Source organism: Chondrus crispus, genomic scaffold (assembly GCF_000350225.1).
Source record: "Chondrus crispus Stackhouse genomic scaffold, scaffold_532, whole genome shotgun sequence".
Classification (NCBI taxonomy): Eukaryota; Rhodophyta; class Florideophyceae; order Gigartinales; family Gigartinaceae; genus Chondrus; species Chondrus crispus.
The window spans coordinates 1,238-12,848 of record NW_005178516.1 but is presented as its reverse complement, the minus strand read 5'-3'; the positions used below and the strand labels follow the sequence as shown (position 1 = coordinate 12,848).

The 11,611-nt window shown below is 54.9% G+C and overlaps 1 protein-coding gene across 1 annotated transcript; it reads left to right on the top strand.

Moving 5' to 3' along the window:
- The first annotated feature begins 11,134 nt into the window (after window positions 1–11,134).
- On the top strand, window positions 11,135–11,266 carry CHC_T00000487001 (hypothetical protein). Its single transcript, XM_005710136.1, has one exon. It carries the CDS (start codon window positions 11,135–11,137, stop codon window positions 11,264–11,266), a length of 132 nt encoding a protein of 43 aa, XP_005710193.1.
- Window positions 11,267–11,611: the final 345 nt, after the last annotated feature.

Below are 11,611 nucleotides of genomic sequence, written 5' to 3'. Positions count from 1 at the left end.
CGCCACCGCGTTCGCGCATACTCCGCGCCTGCCAAGTGGTACGGACCACAAGGTGCAGGAGCTGGACATTTCGCGTCAAGGAGGGGATCGCATACCGGCAAGCGTCCCCAGGTTAACCGAAGAGGAGACGCGTCACGCGGCATCTTTCGCATCCACAGACGGTAGCGCGTACGTCTGTTGGCTATGCCGTACGTACGGGCATGCCATGTACGCGTGTCCATTCCTGTCGCCCGAGCAACGGATGTTCACCGCGTACAGGAATTACAAGTACCAGATGGAGACGCGTCCTGGGATGCGCAACCTCCTCCAGCAATCGGTTCGCGAGGACCGATTTCCGCGTCAAGGGTACCCGAGTCGAGCGGATGCGGGCGCCCGCTTCCCGCCCCGCAGTGGCGGGTACCGTCGTAACGAACTCGACCAACGCGGGAGACGCGACTTCCGCCAGGCGGACACGCGATATCCGCGTCAAGACGGAAGGGGAGACCGGGACCGTTCCCGACTCCCGCCGGGGGTACAGAACACGATAATGTACCTCCAGGACTGGCCAGAGGATAGGCATGCCCTGCCCAGGGGGGAACGCGAAGGAGATCCGGCACCCGCGGCCCCGCAAATTCTGCAACGTCCGGACGTGGTGAATCAAGGCCTCGAAGTATCCGAATACTTCGACGAAGCCGCGAGACCGAGATGGACCACGCCCGCGCCCCCACTCGTCGAGGGACGCGGAGGCGTGCCAGCTATCGGTAGCGACGCGCTTAGCTCCGATAGCTCCGGTAGCTCAAAAAACGCGTAAAGACGGTTACGTTCGCGCGGTCGCGTGAGCCGTCTTGTCCATATCCCATCGACCCGTCACCGCGAGCCCGACAAGGGCACGGGGGATATTTACCGATAATATCCCCCACTCCCCCACGCGAAGACGCCGAAACCCGCGTGATTCCGGCGCAGGAAATAAGGGACGTCGTGGCTTCCGTATGCCCGACGCCTGAGAAGAAACCCCCAGAGCCCCCCGTAGGCTCTTAGCTGCGGGAGGACCGCGAACCGCCCAAGGACGCGACTTGTCGTGCGGACGTCAACGAACAACAGACGTCCCGCGACCAAGGAAGAAGGGCGCGTAAACGCGGAAAGAGCCGTCGCCGACGCCCCAGGCGAAACGACCTCGCGAATCGGACCGCGCCGAAGGTTGTCGACGGCGTCATCTGCTTGATGACGTCGAAGATATATAATGTCCTCGGCTCGATCGCCACGGAGGACAATGCGTTCAAGCCCCACACTATCGCCGTTGATACGTGCTCGGGATACAATCTGGTGAGGAAGGCCGACCTTCCTCCCGACTGGACGCGTTACGTAATACGAGACGCGCCTCTGCCCCGGCTGGCAGGCGCGAATAGCAACCCGCTCAAGCTTAGCGCGGTTGTCCGGCTGGCCGTCCGGCTCCGGAACACGACGTTCCGAGTTCCGTTCGTCGTCGCGGACCAGCTCGCGGTCCCCGTTCTCCTTGGGACCGCGTTCATTGACGCGCACGTGCGTCGTATCGATGTCGACGCACAGAAGCTTGAACTCCGTCAAGGTGGCTCCATTGCCATTGTCGACGGGAGGGGGGAGCCGTCTCCCCCGACCAGACGACAAGGTCGTCAGACGAGCCGAGCTGACGTACGCGAAGAAGCCCCGCAGGCGATCCGTATTGCCCGCTGGGTTACCATCCCCGCGATGTCACAAGCTCGCGTACGGGTAACGACCGCGGGGAAAGGGCTCGTCTTCTTGGAGCCAAAGCCGTCGCTTCAGCACCGCCTCGGGGTGAGGTTGACCAACGGCGTAGCCGAGGTCCTACCGCACCAGACCTTCGAGGCCGTCCTCGCGAATTTTTCGCGTTGCACAAGGCGGCTACCAAAGCACACCGTCGTTGGCTACGCGAAACGAAACCCCCTCGCGATCCTAACGCCCGAGCGCCGGGTCGCGGAGGAGATCGCGCACGCGTTGCACCTTACCGACTTGGACGACCAAGTCGGTGAGGTAGGAGCTGGCCGACCAAGCTCCACCGAAGAGGTGATCGCGAACGCGGAGGTACGATCCGCGGAGTACCCCTCGCCGACGGAGGGCACTGTACGCGTACCACATAAGGATCCCAAAAATCCCGCCACGGATTGGGAAAAGGGAGTGGATTTGTCATACATCAGTGATGACAGGTTACGCCGACAAGTCCTCGAGATGCTACGCAAGCACTCGGGCTTGTGGGACGGTACGCTCGGAACGATCCGAGCGACGGAACACCGTATCCCCCTCGAGCCAGGCACGAAGCCCATCCGCTCGATGCCCTATCGGAAAGGGCCCGCGATGCGCGAAATGGTCGCGAAAGAGGTCCACAAGATGCTGAATGCGGGAGTCATCGAACCCGCTAGCACCGAGTGGGCCTCTCCGGTAGTCCTAGTTCCAAAGAAGGACGGAACCCTTCGGTTCTGCGTGGACTACCGGCGCGTGAACGCGAAGACGCTAGCGGATTCGTATCCGCTGCCGCGTATGGACGATTGTATAGATTCGCTGGGCGACGCGGCAGTCTTCACGACGCTAGACTGCAACTCCGGCTACTGGCAGATACCAGTCGCGCCGGAGGACCGTGACAAGACGACGTTCACCACGCACATGGGGACTTTTCGCCACCTACGGATGCCGTTTGGGCTGAAAGGGGCACCGGCCACCTTTCAGCGCGCGCTCGACATCATCCTCTCAGGCGTCCGTTGGCAGATTTGCCTCGTCTATTTGGATGATGTCATCGTCTTTTCGCGTACGCACGACGAGCACGCGAAACACCTCGACACTGTCTTGAGCCTGTTGGGGAGCGCCGGCATCTCCCTCAAGCTCAAAAAGTGTAGCTTCTTTCAGCCCAAGGTCCATTACCTGGGGCACGTTATATCCCCAGGTAAGCTCAGCGTCGCGGAGTCCGCAGCCGATGCGTTCGGGACGTTCACGTTCCCGAGGACGCTGACGCAGGTGCGCTCGTTCCTTGGGGCGTGCAACGTCTACCGCCGCTTCGTCAAGGGATTCGCGAAAATCGCCCGTCCACTGACGGATATGACGCGCAAGGATGCCGACCCCGACTTCGACCATCCCACCGAGTTGCAACTACACGCGTTCGAAGAGCTCAAGTCGCGGATGATCGCCCCACCTATACTCGCGCTTCCGCGGTACGGACGACCGTACATGATAGATACGGACGCGAGCGCGTATCAGCTTGGCTGCACGCTGTTGCAGGAGCACGACGGGTCCAACGACTGGCGCCCCGTCGGCTACTGGTCCTACTCGCTGAACGACAGCGAGAGGAACTACAGCGCGACTGAACGCAAGTGTTTCGCCGTAGTGTGGGCCGTCCGCACACTACGGCCGTACGTAGAGGGAACGAAGTTCACCGTCCGAACGGATCACGACGCCTTGAGGTGGCTCATGTCCCTCACAGAGAGTTCCGGAAGACTCACCCGGTGGCGGCTACGTCTGGCTGAATACTACTTCACCATTCAGTACCGCTCCGGGCGCGTGCATCAGGTGCCCGATGCCCTGTCACGCCTCGTGACGCCTCGTGTCGCCGATGACCCTCGCCCCATCGTCGAGGTGGATGACGACATTCCCACCTTCGACGGGGGTACGACCGTTCGAGACGTATCTAACGAGCTCGCGAACCACGTTTGTACCGCGAGCTGTGACCATCAGGCCGTCCATGTCTTCGTGACGACACGGAACCAAGCCGGGTCAAGGACGAGGTCGCGCGTACGAATGCGCGACGAACCGCGAGGCGACGACGAAGCCCCCGCTCTCCAAGGACCCACTTCGTTTTGGGAGGAGAACGACGAGTTCGACGCCGCCGACATCGAGCGCGCCGAAAACCCCGACGGCGGCGTGCCCGACTCTCCGGTCGCACCACCGCAGGACGACCTCCCGGCCCCTCTTACGATAGAGGAGATAGCCGAGGAGCAACGCGTGGATGACTACTGCCAAACCGTCTTGGCACGACAGTTAGAGTCCCGGGACTCCGCGTTCTTCGAGGACCACCAAGGGGTGCTCAAACGGAGACACCCCTTTGATCCTGATATCGTCCAGGTGGTGGTACCTCGGACGCTCCGCGCTAGGCTCCTCCGCCTGTGCCACAACCCGGCCATCGCGGGACACCCAGGCCAGAATCGTATGTACTTCGCCCTTCGACGCAAGTACTACTGGCCCCATCTCGCTGCAGATGTCGCTGCCACGGTGCGAGGGTGTCGGACCTGCGTGATGAACCGGGTCAAGTTGCGGAAACACCTCAACCGTTTGAAGTTGTTCCCCGCCAAGCGGCCACTCGAGAGCCTCGCGATTGACATCTTGGGTCCGCTCCCGAAGACGAAGGCAGGGAAACGTTTCCTCCTCGTTATCACTGACCGCTTCACTAAGTTAACACAGGTTGTCGCGCTTCGAACAGTGACAGCGTACACTGTCGCGACAGCATTCTGTGACGCGTGGGTCTTCAAATACGGTGTTCCGCGTTCGCTGTTGTTGGACAACGGTCCTCAATTTAACGCGAAGTTCTTCCACAGCGTGTGTCGCGTACTGGGGATAACTAACTTATATACGTCCGCGTATCATCCCCAGACGAATGAACAGGTTGAACGTTACAACCGGACTATCGCGTCGATGCTTCGGAACTATGTCAACGAGCATCAGGATGATTGGGACGTGTACGTGGGACCGCTTACGTACGCGTACAACTCCCACGTACACCGAACCACGCGTACGACACCCTTTGAGCTCGTGCTCAGCAGACCCCCGCCGGAGTTCTCTCTTCGAAGAGCCGACGGGGACGCGCCCCCTCCGGACAGGGGAACTCAACGCGCAGAGTTCCTCAAGACTTTGGACGAGACGATCCAAAAAGCTTACGAAAGCTTGCATCGTACGCAAGCCCGCTACAAACGTGACTTCGATAAACGCGTACGAAGAATTAACACGCGACTCAAGCCGGGGGACTACGTGTACCTCAACCCCACCGATGGGGCGAAGACGTCGAACAAGCTCGCGTCCCCGGCCGTTGGACCATACCGCGTACTGGCCAACGACAAACGAACCATCACGATCGACCGTGATGGGGTGACGGAGCGCGTCTCGGCGGACCGCTGCGTGTACGCGCCCCCTCCGACGGACGCGCCACGCGCAAGTGCAACAACCCCAGGTGACCTTGCCGACAAGGTCACCGAGGGCACGCAGTACGCGGTCGAGCGTCTGCTCAAGCATCGCGTAGTAGAGGACGGAACTACGGAGTTCCTCATCAAGTGGGCTGACTACAACGAGCCCACTTGGACTGCAAGAACACATGTTCCCGAGGAGCTAGTGTCGCGATACGCAAAACGACTGAGAACGCGTACAGGCAGGGAACTCACCTCCGAAGTGAACGCGGTCGTTCACTCTTGAGAAGGGGGCCCCCAACCGCTTCGTCACCGCGTAATTAACACGTCGCGGTTAGGAACAGATGACGCATACGAACGGACAAACGTACCCAACCGGGGCCGCCAACGAAAGCGCGAGAAGCCAAAACGAATTGACAATCAAGCTCATCGAACACGACCGACGTCGTCAACAAAGCGCGAAAAGCGAAGACAGCACGGACTGTACAACGAAAATGGCAAGCCCTGGAACATCAAGTACAGGAGGGGAGCATACGATCTCCCAAGATACGCGAGAGCGTCACGATAACACTCGCCGATCGAGTGCTCGAATCGGAAAACAAGAGCGACGCCAATACGTATGGACAGCCCAAGCTCACTGCGCGACACACAAATACCAAGCGGCTCGAACCGCTGGTAACGAAGCGTGTCGCGTAGTTGCCAACTAGAAGTAGGAGGGCGACGTAACCCTCCTAGCCAGGAAATGACGCGAACGGTCGCGACGAGCTCCACGCGTAGGGCTACTCATGATCCCGCGACCGCGCACGACCGAAGGGGTACCGATGAAAAAAAGGGCGGGCCTACCAGAATTAGAAAGCCGGGCGGGCCGCCATACCCCTCCAGCCAATCCGTTACCACGTACGCAAAATTATTTTGGGGAACGTACCAAAAATATGAGGAAAATACAGTCCGAATGACACTGTATGCCAAACCGCCGCCACCTCTGGAAATAATCAAAAAAAAAGAGGCGTGACGTACAGTGGGGCAAGACGCACGTGCGCACGTGCGCACACGACCGACAGGACAAGTGTCGACAGGAACGACACGCAATCGGACAGCGAAGGTCAGCGCGCGAAGCAAGCTGCCCTCCGCGGGGGTAAGAGCCACCCCGCACTGAGAGGGGACCGGAGCGGACCCTGACTCCTCCCCCAGGCGAATACGCCGAAACAGTCGCGCTCGCGCCGCCCAAGGGGCTTACGACGAAGCTGTCGCAATTTACCTAACCACCGGGCGCGCGACCGACTCCCGGTCCCGAAACGTCGGCCGGAACTTCACAGGAAGGTCAGATTTATGATAAATTTAATAAAAGCAATGATGTTGCTATTTTTGGGGCCAAAAAGTGCTGGATTTTTGCCAGCAATGAACGGTGGCCCGTGGGTCATTGGTTCGCGGGCAGCCATATTTTACCAGCTTTTTTGGCCGTTCCCATTCAGCACGGGGATGAGGGGCGTTTCTGGTTCCGGCCAGTGACTGGACCAGAATTTTTGCTGGAGTACCATAGTTGTAACGGAAATGTTTTTTTGATACCTCGATGTAGCAAAGTGATGTGCTATTCTGCTGCCTACTAAACCAACGCTTGCCCGTGATGTCCTTAACCTTCAAGTGCTCGTACCAGAATAAGCTTATGCCTAACCCGCGCTAGTACCAGAGGCGTTCATCGACCTTTTCACGTTTTCTCAACTGATTGAGTCCTCTCGCCATCATTTTTCCTTTGCTTCCCGACTTTGCGCATCCTGTGTTCCTACTGAGGCTCAATGACCCCGCGAAAAAGGTCTGGGAAGAAGGCAGGGCGTGCTCATTCGCGTTCTGCAGCCATGAAACCCGCTGCTTCAGGCAATCAGCGAGGCCGCTTGTCTCAGCAGAAGGGACCTCTGACATCTCGGAAGTCTAACAGCCAAGCGCCTGGGGCTCAGGTCCCCGCGGAACGCCGGTCATCTCCTCGTGTTGCGGCCGAAGCTACTCCCGCAGCGGCTGGGCAGGAATCCCGGCGGGTTTCAAGCAATACAGTCAGGACACCCCAAGGCAGTCCGCCATCTCACACGTGCTCGCTTCCCATTCGAAGTCAGGGAAGTGGTCCGTCTGATGCAGCACCTCCGCGTGCGGGCAAGCGCAAGCGCGCCATCGGTTCGTCTCCGGGTGAAGACTTTTCCCTTTTGTTCGGGGATGGAGATCATGGCGAGGAAGATGAACACACAGAACGCAAACGGGCGAACCGTCAGTTGCTCGAGCTCCATGGACGCGAGCCAGAGGAGTACGTAGACGAGAGTGTGCAGGCTAGTGCAGCAGAGATGGACGGGGTCGCCGAAACTCAAGATGTGGAAGACGTCGTCGTTCCCACGCGTCGTGAGTGCATGGCAGGTTCCTTGCCGAGTCAGCCCCGGGGCCCCCATTTGGCTCGAGCATTTGGGGAAGACTCTAACCACGGAGTACTTCGAGTCATGCGGGAACTGCATGCTGGTTTGGAGAAGCAGCTCGCCATTGAAAAAAAGGAAATTCTGGGTGCAATCAAGGCTGTATCTTCTCGTGTCTCAACCTTAGAGCGGACGTTATCACGCTGCCAGGACGCCGTCAACATTGTTCTTCTGAATTCCGCCCTGCCGAAGACAGGAAAAGCAGCCGAGAAGGCCTCTTTAAACGACCTCCTTAGGCCTATGGAGGACATCTTCGCAGGGAAATTCATGTGCATTATCTTCACAAGAGCGTTGATAAATTGCACCATGAGAGTTCTTCCTCAGAGAAAGGAAGCGAGTGAATCCTTAGAGGGTGTGAGTCGTGACACACAATTTTCCAAGCTTCAATTGGACGTCAATAGTTCCGAAGTGTTGGGGTTCGGACTTTTACTTGTCGAGGTCCTTTTGTGGAAAAGGGACCCAAGCGAGGAGAAAACCGAGGAGCTGCTGGGTACGAAGCAAGCTCGTCAGTATCTGGTCCTGCGAAAGGCTTGGGGAAAGAGCTTGATTGCAAATGCAATGAACAATCCGAGTATTGGGACGAAGTCACTCGAAATGGTACATCCGAACATCCGCGGGAAGCTGAAGACCGCTGAGAAACCTTTTTGGCTGAGGCCGGGCTACATAACAATGATCACAGTCGAGTCTTTCTTCAACGAAGAATTTGCTTCAACGGCCATCAAGAAGGCCCGGCGTGTGGCTCGGCGTCGAAGCGATAAGATGGGGGAAGATGAGCCAATTGGATTCATCAAGGACGAAGACATTAGGGTTGAGATCGTTCGCCGCGTTTTCAAGATAGGTAATCAGTTTCTGAACAAGTCCAGGGAGCTTGGGCGGAAATCCTTCTTTCAAAATTTCTCATATGTTTTCCAAAGTGAAGTGGGAGTCTCATTCCAGTATGAGAATCCACCCCGCCCGCACATGAACCTCCAAGATATCCCAGACGGAACCTGTCGTACTGCTATGAAGTCGGTCGCTGAGGTGAACCCCCTGAATTTGATAGCATGGAAGAAGCTGATTTCTGAAAGCGATCCCTTCATATTTATCACTACGTATGACGTTGAGACGAAAGACAAGGATGGAAGGAAGGAGACTCGAAAAATTGTTATCCGACTCAATGCCATGCACGTCGCCTTGAAGTTCTTGGTGGCTTTTACCAGGTGTGGCAGTGATGAAGACCTCTATTCAATATCCAAGGAATCCTTTCGTGTGATTTACATGACTGCTGTCCTGTTTCGGGAGATCATGCTCATAAAGGTGATCGAGGCGAGGGGTGCATTTTCTCGAAACGAGCAGATATTGCATGAAGTGGATGGCCAGGATCACCACAATGGATCATGGCGGTCGCGACTGAGATCGCTCTACTCAGATCTTTTGACTGAAGGACAGGGAGAAAAGCGGGGTGAGCTTCCACAGCAACTGTCCAGTATTTTGAAGGAGAAGCTAGTGATGTCCGTGGATATGTACAACTCCGTGCACGATCCCCCGGTCCGTTCAGGTTCACATCACGAGGATAATGATGATCTGAGCGTGGTGGATGGTGAGGATGAAATCCAGGCGGATCAAGTCGAAGACGATGAGGATGTGGTCATGGTCCACGACTTCGATTTATAAGGAGTCGTATTTGATGTGATAGTGCAACTTCTTAGTTCACCAAAGTGAAAAATGAGTAAAGCCGGAGACTGCTGTAGCATGAATGAATTGAGTTTACTTAAAGAGGCCCAGAACTTTGGCAACAGTGATGAATTGCTTCACATGGGCAGACCCTTTGATAGAGATGAATGGGACATGCACTTGAAGTACTCCTAGTACGTCGCTGCGATTTACATCAGCAAATATAGACTGACAAGGATTGGATTGAAGATTCCATCGCAGGTAGAACGACTCCTTCCGGTCCGATGGTCCGCTGACCACTTTTTCAGCACTCATTACCTTGGAAATGCGTTCTTGGAAGTTAAGCTCTGATAGTCTTATGTCTTCCAGTGGATAGGAGTAGGTCTGCTCTATGGAATCCCAAGTGCAATCCCGACGAAATACAACGTGCCGTTGTTCATCCTCGTCATCCCTTATAACAGCAAGAGAATCTCCAATTGTCATATAGCACGGGTTAGAAAGAGATTCGGTGTTGGGACCGGCCATACAGCCTATCACTCTGGCAGATACATAATTGTCGGTACCTTTTTCCAGCCTTTTTGCGATGATCACGTCTCTGACAACTTGCGGTGATGCTGGTCCGAGTGCTTCTGACAAGTCTAGGAAGCTCCTAAAGTATATACTCGTCTCCTTCACAACTGATTTCCGGCACATATAATCTTCCGGAAGAATAGAAACCTTTGTTCGTAGCTGAGCTTTGACTCTTTCGGATATGGAATCAAACTGGAGCAATGTGCAGTCTGCTCGAGCCTTAAATGAGTCTTGTACAAACCACTTCGTCCCACGGGTTATTTCAACTGGGGTAGGACGTGTCGGTGTCTTGAGTAACCAATGCTCTAGACGCAACGAAATAAACTTAAGAGGAATATTGGAGCCTGCATCAGAAATGAGGAGCGGATTCTGAGTCCATAGTGCAGTCGTAATCGAAGATTGCTGTCCTTTCACCACTTCCTCAAGATACTGAAGGCGTCTGGAAAGAGCATTTAGCTCACGTGTATCTTTGATTGTATTCTGGTCAAGTGAGACAGTCGTCGTGTGGTTAACCTTCTTGCATTTTTCTACCATGGCACTACCTGGAGCATAGTCCATATCATCTGCATCCATCGATGCGCTTGCCACGTCTGAGCTTGCGCTGTTATCCAATCGCAGGGATGTATCTTTGAGTCTCCAGCTAAACTTTTGTCCATCTTGTACAAACTCGTTTCCCTCCTTGAAAGTAACCTTGCTTTTACATGCCCTGAATCCAAACGCTGCCTTGTATTGAATGGTCCCTTTGAGCACCTCTCGACGATCATCATGAAGGTAGTTGAGACTAATGACTGTTGCTGGGAACCATGCCTTGCTTTCTTCTTCATTCTCCAAGGTATAGTAGACCTCTATATCACTCCCAAATTGGAGGCCATTGAAAAGATCTGATACCATTATCAACTGGTGGATGGTATCGTCCTCTGTTAATTTCCCTTGCAAAGTGATAGTTGAGAAATTTGTTTGAAATATATACCGAAGACTAAAGAGTTGGGGGTAACCATTGGAACGTAGTCAGTATATAGACATATGTGTTTTTTGTGAAATCGATATTTTTGTAACGGTCACATTTAAAGATGCACGGCTCTGTGCAGCATCTAAATACCATGGGACTTAGACGTGCAAGTGAACAGCTGGGTATGGGCCCCAAAGGTACCGACATCATCCAGTCCGGATTGCTTTGAAAGTCAGTCATGTGTCATTGAATTACTGTTCTTTTAATCATAGTTGCTTTAGATTTAATTGTGCAATGAAGATAGAAGTGTCACTACAGAGTGATGATGATACTGTTCTCGCTATTGAAAGTATGAATTACCCAGTACCTACTCTTGGATGTCGTCCTCATCAGTGCCCTTCCTCTGTGAATCACTGTCACCACTAGAATCACTTTATTTTTGTGACGTCAACATCTTGAAGTGCTCTTTTGTTGACTGTTTTGTGATTCACACACAAATTGTTTTGTGACTCTCACACCATTGTCTCACAATCATCTCCAACATCAACAAACCATCACAAACCCATTTAAAAAGCATAGCTGATAGCCTTGTTCTACAGACATTTTACGGCCTTCACTCTCGGGCTTGTGAAGCCTGCCTTATTCGCTGAAAAGTGCGTCGCCCAGAGTCAAACTCCCTCTCATGGACAGGAGAGGGCCCATGTTGCTTCATTGTAGGGCGAGAATGCCAGAACGTCCGGCAGCTGCAGCAGATAGCTTGCCTACATGTAGGACACCACTGCACTTGGCGCGAGCCCTTTCTAAGTGCCTTGGGCCCGTCTTTTGTCCGTCTTTTGACCCCAATACAGAGTACG